At 41.4% G+C, this 18,592-nt stretch overlaps 2 protein-coding genes across 2 annotated transcripts in view; both read right to left on the reverse strand.

Moving 5' to 3' along the window:
* LOC114668303 (NACHT, LRR and PYD domains-containing protein 12-like) overlaps positions 1-5,744 on the reverse strand; it is a 45,213-nt gene extending 39,469 nt beyond the window's left edge. Inside the window, exon 1 of the mRNA XM_028823980.2 lies at positions 5,616-5,744. The gene's annotated coding sequence lies outside the window, so the exon portion shown is untranslated. The remainder of the gene's footprint in view (positions 1-5,615) is intronic.
* Positions 5,745-12,396: 6,652 nt separating this feature from the next.
* Positions 12,397-18,592, reverse strand: part of LOC114644738 (NACHT, LRR and PYD domains-containing protein 12-like) — a 217,671-nt gene continuing 211,475 nt past the window's right edge. The window contains exons 16-18 of the mRNA XM_051924823.1: positions 16,959-17,132; positions 14,148-14,321; positions 12,397-12,905 (exon numbers count right to left, since the gene is read on the reverse strand). Of these exons, the coding sequence (XP_051780783.1) occupies positions 12,806-12,905; positions 14,148-14,321; positions 16,959-17,132 (448 nt within the window). The 3' untranslated portion in view covers positions 12,397-12,805. The remainder of the gene's footprint in view (positions 12,906-14,147; positions 14,322-16,958; positions 17,133-18,592) is intronic.

Raw genomic sequence — 18,592 nt, forward strand, 5'->3', positions numbered from 1 at the left:
TAATCTGAATTTACCATATTTGCTTCAGGTATATGCAAAATATTCACTGGCAATTGGCCCACTTGAGACTTTGTCTATGTGCATGTGTGGGTATGTTTATGTATGTGTTTTAATCCTCAAGGGCAGGAGTAGATGAACCCAATAAACATTCCTGGTAAGTCTGAAAAATGGCACAATTATCTATACATATAAAAGGCAAAGCCCTCACTGACTCCTCACTAACTCTCCCACTTTCCATATAGGTGGGAAGCTGAAATGTTGCATGCTCATTCTTTGCAGTGTACTTACAAAAGTTAGGTATGTTTCATGTCCTACTGCAACACCCAAGGGGGGGGAAACAGGTGTACCCCCTAAATTGTATATATAGATAGGGGAAACCCCTCCTCACTATTTCTGCGACTTCCAATATACGTAGGAAGCCCAAATTTTCTATGCTCATCCTTACACTGTACTTACAAACGTTAAGTATGTTTCATTTCGCGCCATGCCCCGTAACGAACTTTCAAAAATAACGTCTTCTTTTTGGCGGTTCTCACCATTATACCGTAAGGAACTTTTGGAACTGACCTCTCCTTTGGCGGTTTCATTCCTTATTTCCATTAACAGAGGATTTATTTCATGGCAGAGACACATAAGGGCTGCCCCCAGTCCCCAATCCTTTTTCCACATGGCTGCTGTCCGCGCACCTACCACATGATTGGCTCCCTGCCTATAATCATTAACGACATCCCACACTCATGTGCCTCCTCACTCGCTTCCTTACTTTCCTCAGCTGTTCATCGTGCTCACTGCTTCCTTCTTCATTACTCCACCGCTTCAAGCCTATTATTGTTTGCCTTGTTTCATGTCCTCCTGCTGGTGACTCCTGCCTTTTTATTTAGTTTCTTCACACTCTTAATCCTCCGGGCATGCCTCCACATACTCTACTTTTGAAGGTCGGCACACCAATTTTGTTACCATGAAACATACAACCACCAAAACTTTGTAACGGCACCAGGCTTCAGATCTGCACAAGAACCTCTTTGAGGCAACTGTCTTCACTGGAACTGGCTCAGGGGAGACTGGATTTATTCCTTGCATCCCTCTCATACCCTCTGACCTCCCATTCCAATTCAAATGCCTCCAATTTCCAGTAAGGGTCTGCTTTGCTATGACAATAAATAGGTCACAGGGCCGAACTCTAAAAAAGGTCGGCATTGACTTGACACAAGATTGCTTCTCACATAGCCAACTGTACGTTGCATGCTCAAGAATAAGCTCAGCAGACAGCTTGGTCATTTTACAGCCCGAGGGCAGAACTGCAAACGTAGTTTACAAAGAGATCCTTACATCCTAAAAATGTGCATTTCTCATACACAGCAGTTACAATCATAAATCAAACTCTTTACAATCATCAAATTCTCTCTCAATATTAAAATAAGCCTACGACAATCATTGACAATCATGTTATGTTATTTTTAAAATATTTCCTTTTCTTTATCATAACTTCTTTAACACACTACTTCTCCTCTGCGAAGCGCGGGTATTTTGCTAGTACAGTTTATAATTTTGACATAGCTATTGTTCCAAATATTAAATACACGAGGTATGATCAAAAAGTCTGGTGAATGTTGATGCAGAGCACCATCCAAGAGCAACGTAAAACAATTCAATGCAGGTTCTGACAAGTGACAAGAAAGTGACTCTGTCGCCAAAGTGAAACCTCCAAGAAAAGAGAAATTTGCTTAGCCACTAATATACAAGAGAGGCGAGCACATCGGCAAAAACGTAAACCTCTGAAGAGAGAGAAACTTGCTTAGCCGCTGATGGACAACAAAGGTGAGCACATCTCCAAAGTGAAACAGCCATGGAAAGAAAACCTCACTTTGCCACTGATATACAAACAAGGTGAGCACATCGGTGAAATGAAACCTCCACAGAGAGTGAAACTTGCTTCGCCACTGATAGACAACACAGGCGAACACGGCGGCAAAACAAAACCTCAGAGGAATGAGAACCTCGCTTACCCGCTAATGCACAACCGATGCAATTGATTGATTGAAGTGCAAGAATCTATGATTTCTAGGTTTTTTACAGCATGGGCTTACATAGCTAGTTTTAGTATAAATGCTTTCTCTTTATAAAACGTTACTGTGACACATTATTAATTCAGTTAAGGTCTGTTTTCAGTTTCTTTGCAAAAATAGATGCAAGGGTTGTAAAAGTTGAATTTGAACCCTAGCTCGATGTGCAACTAGCGTGTGATGCAGATGCACTCTTAAAACAAACCTGCTTTAATTATTTTACTGGATATGTGCCTGAGTCTTACAGCATAGCATACAAAAGGCGCCATATTATTCTGAGCTTATGCTTAAAGGCTGAAGGTGTTATTTTTGCTATGATGAAGACTTGAGTTAAGAGAAAAGGTCAAATTTTAAGGCGTAATCATAGTTGTATTGTAATGCTTGGGCTAAGTTTCCTGTTGACGATTCCACCTGGATTAAAAAGGAAAAGTCCGTTATCTTGCAAATCATGTGAATGGAATTAAAATGCAAAATCTCATGGCTGTATGGGCACCTGTTAAAAACATTTAAAAGTCATGTACTCCTAAGCTAACAAGACTGTCAATCAGCCTTGTGAACCTGGTAAACTGTGGTTATTTAAAGTATCAACGTTTGTCATGTGCCTTTAGCAAATGGACGTAACTGATCATGTTAAAAGTTTTCTGATTATGTAATGAATTCCTTGGAATTGTGATCTAATTAACGAAGAGTATAAATATAGCGCAGAAGATGCTTCTTAATTTGTAACACTTCCTAATAAGTTGCTTGCACTGTAGGTGTTGCCTACTTAGATAATAAAGAAGAATGATTGACACTTTCTCATGCCTGTGCTTACTGCCTATTTGGAACACCCAGTAGGGGGTGCCTGTAAAGTTTCTTCCACAGGGTCTTTCCATCATTATTAATCAAAGTGATCAAGTGGTCAATTAACAAGGTGTCTTTGGTTTTGGGATTACAGATACTAAATCTTGAGTCATTGCAGTTGGTTGGACTGCTTTATCAGTTGATTCCTTAAAATCCAAGAGAAGACATTCAGCCAATTCATCTATACTAATAAAAGGCAAAGCCCTCACTGACTGACTGACTGACTGACTCACTCACTCACTCATCACTAATTCTCCAACTTCCCGTGTAGGTAGAAGGTTGAAATTTGGCAGGCTCATTCCTTACAGCTTACTTACAAAAGTTAGGCAGGTTTCGTTTCGAAATTCTGCGCGTAATGGTCATAACTGGAACCTGTTTTTTGTCCATATACTCTAATGGAGGAGGCGGAGTCACGTATCGCATCATCACGCCTCCTACGTAATCACGTGAACTGAAAACAAGGAAGAGATTTACAGCACGAGTCAAACGCGGGAACAAAGGTAAATGACGTTAATTGTTGAGTGTCTTTTGATACTGTGTAAGCATACATATTAACACATGTGCAATTAAACGTGTGCATTTACGGGGTGATTTCTCAGGCTTAAAAGCTCGCCTTTTATTAAAAAGGTAAATGCAAACTGTTTTCATTCTGAAGGGCACAAACCACATTAGATTTCAGCCGTTAATCACGCAAAAATGTCAGTACACCAGATAAATAAGCGCAACATATTATCAGTTGTATTGTATGCTTACAATACATATAGAAATGTGTTAATCGTTAACTAATATTATGGGATGGTGTTTTTCGACTCGCGCCTTGATTTAAACGATTGCATGTCTTGGTGGGTTTGCGTAGCTTATTGTCAATATCTTTACACCTCTTTTTAAGACTTAATTTGAAAAGGTTTTCTTTTCTTCTTAATTAAAATTTAAAAGCAATACTTCACCGCTGCGAAGCCCCTCTAGCACTGACGTCCGAGGTTCGATTACCGTAAGCGAGTGCAGTGAGTGTGTACGCCTGATGAGCCAAGAATAAGGGGGAAACACGTGTTGCGTAATCTTTGCATTATTTGACAGTAAACTATTTTCAACCATTCTATGATCTGCTTCTCACAACTGAAGGCACCGTGGCTGATGTTACCTGACTTGCTGGCCAACCATAAGCGTTACCTGGTAGGTAACCACCCACTCACTTCACTCCCTTACGGGAATTGAACCTCGGACATCAGCGCTAGAGGCGAAGACCCTAAAATTGCGCCACAGCGTGTGGTTCATTTATTTGACAGCATGTAGATCGGGGTAATTACATTCACGGCATTCGTAGTCTGATTCACAATCTGATTGTATGGGTGGTTACCTACCAGGTAACGCTTATGGTTAGCCAGCAAGTCAGCTCGAAGTGATCACTCGAATGAAGGCAGCTTCACAAAAAAACAGATCCTTAACACACTGTTATTGGTATATTTTCCCTCAATTTAAAAAGGTTTTCTTTTCTTCTTAATAAAAATTTAAAAGCAGTACTTCGCCGGTGCGAAGCGCGGGGATTTGAGCAACTGACGCATACAGACATATTCATGAGTGCAGGTACTTCGGAAAGAAAGCACCGTGTAAACCTAAAGTTTAAATTAAGTTCATAGACCTACAAAAGGTTGCCATTGATTTCAGGCAAGATTGCTTTTCTCCTGTACAACTATACGTTGCATTCTCAAGAGTGTGCTTGCACAGCTTGGTCATATTACAACCGGAGTGCTGAACTGACAATGTGGTATACAAACAGAACTATAACAATCGTAAAAAAAGCAAAAAAAAAAAGCGAAGAACCCTTGGATTTAATAAAAAGGCTCTTTCCTTGGCGAAGCAACGAAAAAGGAAGACCTTATATGCCATTTGTTTATAAAACAGTGGAAAAGCTGTGTTAAGGCTGCTTCACAAAAAAACAGATCCTTAACAAATTGTTATTGGGATATTTTCCCTCAATTTAAAAAGCTTTTCTTCTTAATAAAAATTTAAAAACAGTACTTCGCGGGGATTTATATATACTCTCCTGGTCCTCCCTTTGTAGTGAGAAAAGCACAATATAAATATAAAGAATTATTATTATTATTAATATGCTAATTTACTTGCAGCTGCTTGCTCTGTTTTGCTGTTATGGGTAAAAATAAAAAATGCCTTAATAATTTCTTCTTCCTTTGTTCTATTAGCTTTTGTTACAATTTTTGCAGTTGACCTTATTTTATTCTTCATAAATTCCTATAAATGATCCAACTAGGCCATTCTTTTTTATTTTTTATTAATTTGACTCCCTTCCTTCATATACTTTATATCAGATTTGATGTCCTTTATTTCATTCACTGTGTGTTTTTTAACATTCAATAATATGTTTTGAATTATTTTTAATGAAATTTTCCAAATAATCTACACTTTTCTGGATTTTGTTATAAAACAGCAGCACAATATTATTCTGCAACTCTAGTAGTGATATCCTCTTTCGTCTTCTTCATACCTTGTAACGTTATTTGTAACGGAGTTGACACAAAATGGTACAGTCACCCTAAAGTCTCTATTTTTTTTTATATTCCCTCATGTCCCCTGCAGCACAGACCTCATCCTCAGTCACAGTGGCATATCTTTGACCCCCTCGGTGCCACTAAAGAATCTGCAGCAACTCAAACAATTTCAAGGAAAAAAGAATTGAAGGATTTGACTTACAGCATTGAAGCAGAAGCAGCAGACCCCTTGACTCAGGCAGACATTGTCGGCTGTGTGGTGAAACCCGAGACCCTGGCAGGACTGGTTTGTCTAGTTTAGATTTAGGTTTGGCTTTATTATCCCAGAGGGGAATTTATCTGCAGCAGGAAGGTATAAAAATATGGGGCATTTTTAAACACATAAAAGAAAATATGGCAAGTCACAACAGCTGACAGTAACTGTTATAATCACTACTCATACCCACACAATTTGTGCAAATAAGAATAAATACCTTTAACAGTACATGATAGCAATTCAGAATTCAGAAGGACCTCTACAACTGATATAATTTAAAATGCTTACAGCTCTTGGAATAAGCATTTCTTAAATCTGTTGCTCTTTTCCTTCAGGATCCTAAATCTGTAGCCTGATGACAACAACTAATACTGAGAATAAAGAGCACAGCTACTGTGTGATGCAACTGAGTAGACCTTCTTTGTGACTTGTTTGTGACACAGCTCAGGCCTTCTGCAAAGAAATACTTTAACTACTAATTTATGCAAGAAAGCACAAAGATAAAAACCTGTCCTCAATGACTACTCAAGTGACCTGCACCACACAAGGTGCACTCCATTTTATAAAACAGGATTATGTGAAGAAGGGAGTGGGCCTTGTCTGAGGCTTAATATGCAGGAGCTGTCCATTACATCTTCTTGTCCTGAAGTGGTGGGTGGGCTACAGTGGAGTGAGAAATGAGCAGGATTTCTGTAATGAATGGCCCGAGGTCCGTCCAAGTCCACTTGGAAGAAATGTCATTTATACAGGCAGGATGGAGACCAGTAGTATTGGTTGGAGAGGGGGCTAAGGGGGGAGTGAAGCTGGCTGGTGTGCTTTGCAAGAGAAACTGTTTAATAGGATGATAGAAGAAGATTGGAAACACAGTGTATGAAATGACATCTAGTAAACAGGGTCCCTTTAGTGTTCAACATTGGCTGAGCCCTGAAATCTTACTCTGGTACTGATAAATATACAATAATTAATGACAAAGAAAGCTATCAGTTTGGATGTGCATATCTAAAATAAGTGACTCGCTTAACTTGGCTTGCACAAGGCAACTGTAATTTTGAGAGAAAATGGAATCAAGAGAAGACATGAAAAAGGCATAGTTCAAAAATTGATCATAACATGGAAGACTTTGATTAAATAGCAAAAATTCTAGGATGTGCACCCAAAATCAGAAAAGCATAAGCAGAGCTGAGACACACAAGACACAAATCGTAATCAGAGGACAGAAAAATATCATCATAACCTGTAAACTCAAACACTAGCAAGCTACTTAGGTAGCAGAAGCAGGACATGTCAGGTGTTCATCTGCAATGTGGAAACAGTCATCGCCAGTCACTTCCTGTTATCCACTGCCACACTCTCCATGCCACTTTTCAGACACTCCAGGGCACTCTGTATTTCACATCATGTCTGTAACAGTTATACTTTAAGTTTGCATGATGCAGAAAACATGAACGTAACACTGGGGGCCTCATGGATAAACAGTGTGTAAAAAATGATGCGTACTCCTGTTTCCATGTGCACATCGAGATGTATAAAAACTAAACTTGGTGTAAAGCCATGCACATTTTCACGGCAGCCTCACACCATACGTACACACGTTTTCTGCTTGGTTTTGTAAATGGGGGACACCCAGCGTCAAGGCAGTGATTCTGTTTATGTGGTCTCCTTTTCTTTTTTAGATTCACATCCATGATGCGCGCTGTATCAGATACATCAAAATTAATGGCATATTGTTTCTAGATTTAAGTCACTTGATTGTAATCATTCTGTAACAATATTCTGGTGCACCAAATGACCAAACTAGTTCAAATAACATAGCTGCTTTAGTGTTGTTACTCTCAGTGCACCACTCAGAGTATTTTATCCCACTGAATCTGTGTGTGGAATCACAGCTGGGCAGAAGTTGATCGGAAAGCTCTACGGCGGGTTGTGTCAAGAGCACAGACGATTATCGCAATACAGCGTCCAGCCCTTGAGAACATTTACAATTGTTCTTCAATATATTTTGATTTAGATCTTTTGTATCCATACATGGATTAATAAAATAACAGTGGGAGGTCCAGCTTTTAGTTACAGGGCTCCTAAACTGTGGAATGGTCTGCCTGCTACTATAAGAGATGCCCCTTCGATATCAGCTTTCAAATCCTGGCTAAAGACTCACTACTTCAGTTTAGCACACCCTGAGTAGAGCTGCAGATTAGCTGTGCAGACTGCATCTCTGTTGTTAGTCATTAGCACTAAAATATAAGTAACATGATTGTTATAATTTGTTACTAACCCTCACCTATTCTGTATCTCTTCTCGGTACTCAAATGTGCCACTTGGTGCCACAGCCCCCCTGCCAAGTTCTTTTGCCTGCCTAAGGTAAAGTTATCCCTGATGGAGGATCGCAGGAATCGTGGGGTATTTTCATCGGATTGGCTGGCCAAGCGATGTTTCAGCTGTGGAATGGCCAAATGGGGGAGGCAGCTTGATGGCTGAGGTCTCCAGGACTCTAAACAAATCCAAATCATATTATGTGATTTCATCTACTGTTAAATTCTGGTCCGTACTTGTAAAATTTTTATTTTTATACTGTATTGAGGATTTGTTTTGTTTTGTGTATTGTATTGTATTGACCCCCTTCTTTTTGACACCCACTGCACGCCCAACCGACCTGGAAAGGGGTCTCTTTTTGAACTGCCTTTCCTGAGGTTTCTTCCTTTTTTTCCCTAAAAGGGTTTTTTTGAGAGTTTTTCCTAGAGAGTCAAGGCTGGGGGGCTGTCAAGAGGCAGGGCCCGTTAAAGCCCATTGTGGCATTTCTTATGTGATTTTGGGCTATACAAAAATAAATTGTGTTGTATTGTATTGTATACAGACTCTTAAGCTCCATTTGGTTATTAACACAGACTGTGGCGTTCGCCCATTCACTTGCTCCTTTTGTTGCCCTATGACTTTAAGCTTCACCATTCTGTTTAATTCATGCTGTAATTTCTACCTGAAAGGTATGTATATCCATCTTGGAGCATGAACCACTGGCTTTGCTGCATTTTTTATGCATATAGCTCCAATTCCATCAAATATGCCAAAATGTCTTTTCTTCCAGTTGTCACACACGTGCGCATGGGAGGCAGCTAAACGGCTTGAATGAGGGTAATTCCGAGCCAGACCGGGATGTAGCAGAGTGCACTGACTCTTTTTCTCGGTTGTCTACAGACCGTGCACAGGAAATCTTGCCTGGTCCTGATGACATCAAGCCTGCTTCCAACCCCTTTGATGACACTTCTGGGTCTGACCCTATGGACAAGGACCCTTCCGAGTCCGACCCCCCTGATATCATTTCCAGTCTGGAGCCTATGGAGAAGAAGACCCTTCTGGTTATGACACCTTGATGTCATTTCCTGTATTGGCCTTTAAAATCCGCCACTTTTCCCCTATCCATTCAGTTCTATTTTGGATTCTGAATCGTGCACTTCAGCGCTATCCTTTTTGCAATTTTGCAGCCAGGAAACAGTGTATGGGTGTCTGCCCCAAACCTTGCTATGGCTCTTGGTCGAGTTTGTGACACAGTATTCATCCATCCATCTATCCATCCATTTTCCAACCTGCTGAATCCGAACACAGGGTCACGGGGGTCTGCTGGAGCCAATTCCAGCCAGCACAGGGCACAAGGCAGGAACCAATCCCGGGCAGGGTGCCAACCCACCGCAGAGTATACAATAAATTACAACATAAAATAAATAAAATGATTATTATATTTGAAGTATCATTCTGTGGCCTAAATGTATTGGCTAATAATGACAAAAGAGCTCTACAATTAATTAGGCCTTTGGAGAACCAATTCTGGGTGGATTTCTGTTAAGATGAGCCCAAACTTCTTCAGCTCAACTACGTCTTGATTATGACTTAGCAGTTCTCACTGCTGCACCACCCAAGTGGTTGTGTCAGCATCATACCCTAACCCGATTTCTTTTTCTTTGGTTATAGTCTTGAATTAAAGCGCACTTGTTTTGTTATATGTGAAACTTTTGTGAAAGTGTTTGTTTGATATTTGGACTTCAGTCTTGACACATTATACACTTCATGTCAAATTTTTTTCATTAGTACTACAACATGAAAAAAGTTTCTGTTTTAGGTATGTGTTCAACATTTCTTGCATTTCTTGCAATCCTACTTTTACACAGATCGTTGTAGACACGTGTAAGAGTTGAATTTGAATCCTGCTCCAATGTGCAACTAGCATGTGTCTGAGTCTCATATCCTTCTGAGCATATGCTTTCAGGAGGTCTGAGTCCTATTTCTTGGGCAGATCCTACTTTGTGTCCTGATGTGGAGTGATGTCAAGGGTGCACCAGGCAAGCATGGGGATGTCCCAGATATCAGTGCTAAGCCCATCCTCTTCTCTCTATACACCACTTCACCAGGCCCCATCATCCAGTCTTATGTTTCTTTCTTATCAGTACAATGTTGATGATATGCAGCTGTACCAGTCATTCCACAAACAGGACAGGAGACAAAGCAAAGCCCTGATGGAGTCCTACATCCACTGGAAATGGAAATGATGTTTTTCCAAGTATGTGGACACAGCTCTCATTCTGGTGATACAGGGACTGAATAGCCCTTATTAGGGGCCCCATGCTCTCCCAGAAACCTCCCATAAGCTGGTGAAATCAACAAGTGTATTAGGGCAATGAGCGCAGTTATGCATTCACTATACCAACATGTAGTGGGGAAGAAGGAGCTGACTCAGAAGGCAAAGCTCTTGATTTATCAGTCCATCTACAATATGTCCCTACCCTAACCTTTGGTCATGAGCTTTAGGTAATGACCAAAAGAATGAGATTGTGGATACACGGCCAAAATGAGCTTTCTCTTCAGAGTGGTGGGGCTCTCCCTTAGAGATAGGGTGAGAAGTGTAGACATATGGGAGAGGTGCAGAGTAGAGCTGCTGACCCTCTACATTGAGAGAAGCCAGTTTAGGTGTTTCAGGCATCTGATGTAAATGCCTCCTAGATGCTTCCTTGTGGAGGTTTTACCAGATGGAAGGATACCCTGGAGAAGATCCAGGGCTCTCTGGGAGGATTATATCTCATAGGTGGCCTGGGAATGCCATGGGATCCCACAGTATGATTTGGAAGTCTGTTTGGGAGAAAGAACATTTGAGCCTCACTGCTAAGACTGTTGCTCCCATGCCCTGGCTTTGGATAAGAGGTGGAAGATGAACGAATGATTAAATAAGTAAATGAATGAATGAACTTGTCATTCCCTCCAGAGGACATCATGATAGCAACTAGAATCTCTGCATGCCTCACTGATAGAGCAAACTGGATCTCCAGCTCGACCTGGTAAAGAGGGACCTCTTTGTCATTCCACCTTCACCGTCTGTTCAACGCCCTATCTCTGTTCAGCTAAGCTAGTTATTGTTAATGCCTACCAAGTCTGTATGTAAGTTTGGGTATTGATTGATGACCAGCTGTCCTTCAAGGATCCTATGGTCTCTCAGTCTAGCAGATTCACTCTTTACAATTTAATCTTGTGTCCATCAAATTCATCTTTTGAAGGGAAGTTTTAGCTGAAACCCTCACTTATTACAGAAGCCCAGCCTTGTCTTCATTTTCATCAGTCACTAGTTAAATATTATATCTTTGATTCCTTCTCATGTTTACACTGCCATCACCGTCTGTCATATTTACTGTTGACTCCTCACTTCTCCATTCTCATGTTCTTATCATTTTATTCACTTTGCTCCTCGGTCTAGTGAATAGCTAAGAATGTTGTCCATCTTTCCACTGACACACATCATGAACCAGAACTGAGGCAGAGCAGAGTGAAGGTCTTGTGGTCTTTTTGTCCATAAAGATCTTCAGCCTTCTCAGCACAGATGAGGGTGTAGATGTCCATCATGTCTCATTCAAGGCTGCTGACCTTGGAAATTTAATTCTGTTCTCCATTCTAACATAACTTGGACTGTCCTCTTTTTCACTATCAGGTGTTCGCTTTCTGCTTACCTCCAATTACTGACTCCTTCTGTTCCAGCTTGATTCTCCTTTTCTGTCCCCATCTGTTCTTAACCCCTGTCTCTCCTATCTCTTTGAACATCTTTCTCATTGTTGCTCTTCTTCTTGCACCGTTGTTTTTCTCTTCTCCTCTCTCACGTTCTCAGTCCATCTATTAACTTTTCCTGACTAGAGCAATTGACATGAAGAAGCCCACCACCAAGCTGACGTTTCATACTGCATCTTCCAGGTCCTCATTAGTCTGACTCTCATTCCAGTTTCACTCTCTCTTATTTCCCAGTTTCTTTGTCAGTTCTGAGTTGTGTTTGTTCTCCTCCATCTCTCCATTTTCTAAACACAATCAGCCCAGTTCATGGTATTAATTAACATCGGATTCAAGGCAGGAGACCCAACTCAGCCTCGGCTGCCAGTCCCTCACACTTTCTACACCACTAGGCCAGAGATCTCCTCATCTTGTCCTTTTGCTCTCATTTTTTTAAATGACTCACTTGTTCAAGTCACTGCTCTCTAAAGAGGACATGAGTGGAGGTGACAGTGAAGCAGAGACGAAGGAATGCCAAAGAAGACACAGAGATCTGAGCCTTGTGTGTTTTTAAGTGTCACAGAAGTCCAAATCAACACATAGCAGGAGTCTGTTCAGTCAGATTGAAGTCAGGAGTTGTGTGCAGATAGGACAGTGCACAAGGAGTGGAACAGACATGGGTTCAAAAAACACAAAGTGATGTAGATGAGCAGCAGTTTTGTGATGTTTCTGCTCAGATGACCATCTTCTTGTCCTGTTATGGACTGATACCTTGTCCATGGTTTTTACCCAATGCCAAGATAGGTCTCATCATCCATCACCCTACAAATTTCCACCCATTTCCACCCATGCTCCCTTCAGTGGGCCTTGTGACCCCAGCTTGTTTTGGAAGGCAATTCCTACTGTAGTCCTCCAGCTGGTGAAATGCAGAGGTCTCTGATGTGAACTTGTGAGGTCAGAGGGTAGACAAACACAAGTGAGTTTAAAGGAGAAGAACACAGGCTGAGAAGAAGATATTGAGAGTTTATTAAATCTGGAGGAGAGCAGAGGCGAATACAAAAGTTAGAGGGAGTGGTTTAGGCTGTGTTATCACTGGAGACAGCTGATCATCATATACAGCCTTGTCATGTGTAGATATCCACCTGCCGTCCAGTCCTCTTTAACTCTTGCTCTAGTGACCGCAGGTTGTTCTTCTGAATCTCTATGATCATATTATGAGACAGCCTGTGAAGAGACACACATGTGAGTTACAAACACCAGAGGGCACCACCTCACACACTGGAGTATCTCAATGACACACCCACTGATGTCACCTACCCAGAATTCCTGTCAGTGACTCTAAGTCACATAATGTGTGTGTCACCCTGCCACTTGCCCAGTCCACCATCCAACGAGGTCACCATCTTCTGAAGGATCGATGGCTTTGTTGATTTTAATTGGTCCAGTGTAGTTCATTTGACTTGACTCTGCTGTTTGGTGGTCTTGGTGAGTATTTTACCCATTTTCTTTTTAATTCTGCTTATTGCCTTTGAACCTTTTGCTCTTGAATTCAGATTATGTTATGGATTTTGCTTTTTACAATACTGATAGCTTTGGATTGCCTTTTGCAACCCTTGTGGTTCTTTTGTTAATAAACCTCATCTTTTGTGAAAATTACTTGAGGACTTTTCTCTGCCAAGCTGGAGTTTTCAAGGTTCTCCCTGTGGTCAGACACACCTCATACCTTTTAGACTTGTTTTGCTATTATTTCGACTTCAAAAGCTTGACCTTCTCTCTGAAGTCTAGTAAGGCCTGAAGCCTCCTGTTTTCCTGGGGTTCAACCTGCCTTGAGATGAAATTTGTTTAGTAGGCTATTTTAGATTGCAAGAGCAATCACAACAGAAGGTGGTCTTTTCAGTTGACATAATGTTGACCCCTCTGTCCACCTGTGGTCTCTTCCTGTGTCCTGCTCTGTTAATTAATGATCAGTCTCTATTATGTTCATTCTTACTTCTGCTCACTCTCATGTCTTCTTTCATTTTCTGTCCTCTCATTGTCCTCTTGTTGTACCCTCATCACCCTGTCCACTGACATCGGCTCTTCTCTCCCTTGTGTGTTCGATATGACCCCTATAACCCCTTGTCAACCCTCTTCTCCCTGTGTCCTTGTCCCTCTGTCTGTTAATTCTACAGCTCCTGTTCACCTTTTCTGCTGTTCCTTTTCTCAGCCCATCTCACACTCCTCCTCTTTTCCCTGTTGTTCTCCTTCTGTCATCTCACTTTATCTTTGTTGTCATCCCTGCCTGTAACCTCCGTCCAGCTCTGTCCAGCTTCTTCATCTTGCCCAGTGCTCTTTGACCTTCTCATCTCGTTTCCTGTATTTCTCCTTCTTTCAGTCAGGTCATCATGTAGTGTCCTGCTATCAGTCCATTCGTCAAGCCATCAGCTCTGACTTCATAATCCCCCACGCTGCACCCTGTTTACTCACCTCAGTGTCTTTAATTTACAGTTTTGGTTCAGCAGCCCTGCACACAGATGACAAGCTCCTAAGTCTTTCAGTTTGTTATTGTCCAGCTCCAGATCAGTCAGCTGTGAGTGTGGAGAAGAGAGGACTGAGGAAAGAGATGAGGAACACCTGGAGGTGAGACCACAGTCAGACAAGCTGTGGAGATAAAGAGAGAGAGGTGAGGACATGAAGAGGGACAGACAGACAGACACACAACACAGTGCCTGCTGGCATGTTGATTTTTCACTGAAATGCAGTTTGAACCCAAGACTACTGCTAGTCTTATAAAGTAAGATGCTATAACCGCCAAAGTCTCCTGTCTTCAAGCTGTATGCTCTGGTGAGAAGTCATTCAGACTGAGCTGTGGACATTAAGATTGGACACACAAATGAAATTGACGGCTTTCTGCACTCGAGTGACCAGATAGACTTGTCAGAATATGGGGGAGAGTGACAAACTGGGGTTTCTGCACATCATTGCCTACTTAGTAAGTGTAGACTTTTTATGTAATTTGTAGGACACCATCTAAAAACACCAGTCACTACAAAATTTGACACTCAGCTGTTTCTTATGCTGGACTCTCCTGATGTCACAGTAATTAGAGGATGAGGACACTCTGTTTGTTTAAAAGGACAAAGACAGCACCTGACTTTCCAATCAATAATGTAATGGACATGGATGACAAGCCTAACACGTAACATTTCTGTCCTCATCCATTCAGACCTAACATACTGTCTGGTGCCACTCACCAGCTGACCTCCACCCACTGAAGGTCTCAGTGGTGTTGAGCTCAGTTTTCTTATTCTTTCTACTAATTTGGAGCAAAGCAGGAGGATGAGCTTCAAATGGACTTTCAGCATCCCAAAGTCCAGTCCTTTGGCCACAGAGGGGGTCTAAAATCCTCTTTGTCCGAATGGACCGTGCAATAACCCTCATCACTGCTGACCACTGCTGTCCATTTCCAGCTCCTGTCCATCTTCCTGTCTGGCCATTTAGTCCAAGTAATTTGATAACATGAACGGTCAACATGCTGATACTGCCATCTTCCTGGAGGGACTGGAAATGCACAGCAATTCATCAACTGACTACACAGGACGTTTGTGGTCACATCAGGAGTGACATCTTTGAGTCCTCAAACTCTGAATTTCTCACAGCAGCTCATTTCTTCACTGTTTATTGTCTTTCTTCCGGATGTCTCTCTTTTAATAAATCACAGGTAGTAGCTAGAGTAAAGATGGGGGAACATTAACAAGATTTTACAAATAATACCATAAATATTCAGACAAATGTTAAAAGTGTTAAATCATTGACATGGGTTCAAATGATTGATGTACAACAAAGGCCATCAGACACACCGACTTCACACATTTGAATGGCAGGATCTCATCTGACAAGAACAGAAGACGAATGAAGAATGAGACCAACAAGGAGCAGCACAGTTACAATGTCAGCTGTCAGTCACATCAGGAATCATTAATTACAATAATAATATTAATAATGTTATTACTGGTGGCCTTTTGATGGTGGAGGTTCTATCTAAGATGACACATCAAACACCTTCATCTCCCTGTCACTTCTGTTAAGGACGTCTTATAAGACTTCTGAGTGTTATGGAAGAATAAGCTCACTTGAAGCGCATGATAAGCACTTAAGCTATGCGTATATCTGAGTGAGCTGAGCACGTATCTGATTGTGTACTGTTAAGACGAGCACTGACTAGAAGTGACGAGATGAGCACTGGACATTCTGATTACAACTGGAAAAAGGCACTGGAGATATAGGAGACTTAACCACCTGATTACATATACAGGCATGTATTTTTTAAACTTAATATATATATTTTCATACTTATAATTATATTTTTATCACTTAATTTTATATGATACTATTAATGTCCCTTTTAAGCACTTCACTTTACACTCTTGTTATATTTTTTTAAAGGGAGCTACTGGATTTAGCGACCAATAAAGTGAAGCCCATAGAGTTAACATCCTGAAATTTCATCCCTGAGGACTGGCTGGAGGATGAGCAACAAGGGGGCACAGTGAAAAGGAGAGGGGGAAAAAGAGGAGAAATGCTGAAAGGTGTCGGCCATTGGCATATGAAGGGATGGCCAGAATATGAAATGTGAAGTCAATTTCTTATAAAATGCTGCTCCGTGTTCGGGTGCTGGTTGTTTTTGTGAGCTCAGCATGACTTTACTTACAATGAAATAAAGTGTCACTGAAATCCAAGGCTTCTGACTCTGCATCTGTTTCTGGCTAAGAATATTTTGTGACAGCGTTTGACGAGATGCCATCAGCCAAACCTGCATGCCACTTAGTCGTCTGCTCTGCTCAGCCCTCTGCCCTCTAGTAGTTAAGACCTGCCACTGATCTTCTCTTCATTTCCAGCTCTCAGTTCTTTCTCCTTTTCTTCTGCTCTTTTCCTGATTCCTCCTTTCCCATCTCCTTTTCTTTCACCACTCCTCCTGATTCCCATAATGCTGTGTGCCTCTGCTGACCAGTCAGTCATTTATTCATTTAGTTTACTGAAGTTTCTGATGTTTCTTCAACTCAAATGACTGACTGAAAACCCCAGTTTAATATCATTCACTGTCCATCCATCCATTTTCTACACTTGCTTATCCTGATCAGGGCTCAGGGCAGCTGGAGCCTCTCCAAGCAAGCATCAGGAGCAAGGCAGGAACAACAGCAGGACAGGTGCCAGTACACACGCAGGGTCAACATGGACCACTCACACTCTCTTTGACTCTCACACAGACACAGACACACACACTTGTTGTTCACTCACTTCAGTTTCTCTAATTTGCAGTTATCACTCCTCAGCCCCTCACACAGCTGAGTCACTCCTGAATCCTTCACGTTGTTGCTGCTCAGGCTCAGTTCAGTCAGTTGTGAGTTTGGAGAAGAAAGAGCTGAGGAGAGATCTGAGCAACATCTAGAGTTGAGATCACAATAAGACAGGCTGTGGAGATAAAAAGAGAGAAGTGAGGACATGAGGACAGTCAGAAGGACAGACAACACAAAGGTTCAACAACTTCTGGCAATTTAACTTTTTACTGAAATGCAGTTTTAACCTGAAACCACTGCAAGTCTTTTAAAGTAAGGCACTATATACCTGGCCATGTCTCCTACCTTCATGCTATTCAGATTGACATGTGGACGTTAATGTTGGAGAAGAACGTCAAAGAAATGAGACTCACAGCATTCTGCACTCAAGTGTCCAAATAGACTTGTCAAAGGTGACGATGAAGGAAGGTGACAAATTTGGATTTCTGTTTGTCATGCAGGACTCAGGACATGTGGAGACTTTGTGTGATTTGTAGGACAACATCCAAAGTCACCTGTTAGACATGCAGGTCACTACTGGTCACCACAGAGCTCGATTCTTAACTGTTTCTCCTAATGGACTCTTCTGATGTCAGACTAATGAGATGATGAGGACACTCTGTCCGGTTCACTGTGACATCTCTAAGCAGGAGAATGAGCTTTTGATGAATGGTCAGCATCTTAAAGTCCAGTCCAGTTGGCACAGAGGTGGTCTGAAGTCCTCTTTGTCTGAGTGGACTGTGCAGTGACCCCATGACTGCTGACCACTGCTGTCATCTAGCAGCTCCTGTTGGACTGCCCATTCAGTTGAAGTGATTTGATTAAATTAACAAGTGACATGCTGACATTGCCATTTGCTGGGTTTTACAGGTAAGGCACAGCATCACCAACTCACTGCACAGGACATTTAGGGGTCACATGAGTGACAACTTTGTGTCCTCAAAGTTTGAATTTCTCATAACATCTGCCCATTACTTCATGATGGACCTTTCTGTGTTCATCATCTTTCTGTCATTTCTCTTTGGATAAATTAGACAGGAGAGGCCAGTGGACACTAACTGAGCAAAGTAAAGATGGTGGGACCTTAACAAAATTTAAATAAAAATACCTTAAATATTCAGACATGTTATAAATATTAAATCAATGGACATGGGTTCAAATTACAAATTTTCGAAGACGATCACAAGTAACACAGACGTGACACATTTGAATGAAACGATCTAATTTGACAAAGACAGAAGACAAATGAGGAACTAGAGCAACAACAAAATGTCAGGTGCCAATCGTGTCAGGAATCATTATTGATAACAATAACATTAACAATAGCAATAACAATAATAATATTAACAGTGTTATTAATGCTTGCATTGAAATGGGGAAAGTTTTTTCCAAGATAACGATCAAACATCTTCATCTCACAGCCACTTTTGTTATAGGACATCTGAGTGTCAGATGAGATGCCATCAGCCAAACCTGCAGGTCCCCAAGTCCTCTGCTTTGCCCTATAGTGGTGAAGCCCTGTCACTACTGTCCTCATATTTATTTTCAGCTCTCTGTTCTTATCCTTTTGCCTTCTTCTCTTTTCCTGACTCCACC

The sequence above is a fragment of the Erpetoichthys calabaricus genome, chromosome 1 (assembly GCF_900747795.2).
Source record: "Erpetoichthys calabaricus chromosome 1, fErpCal1.3, whole genome shotgun sequence".
NCBI lineage: Eukaryota > Metazoa > Chordata > Cladistia > Polypteriformes > Polypteridae > Erpetoichthys > Erpetoichthys calabaricus.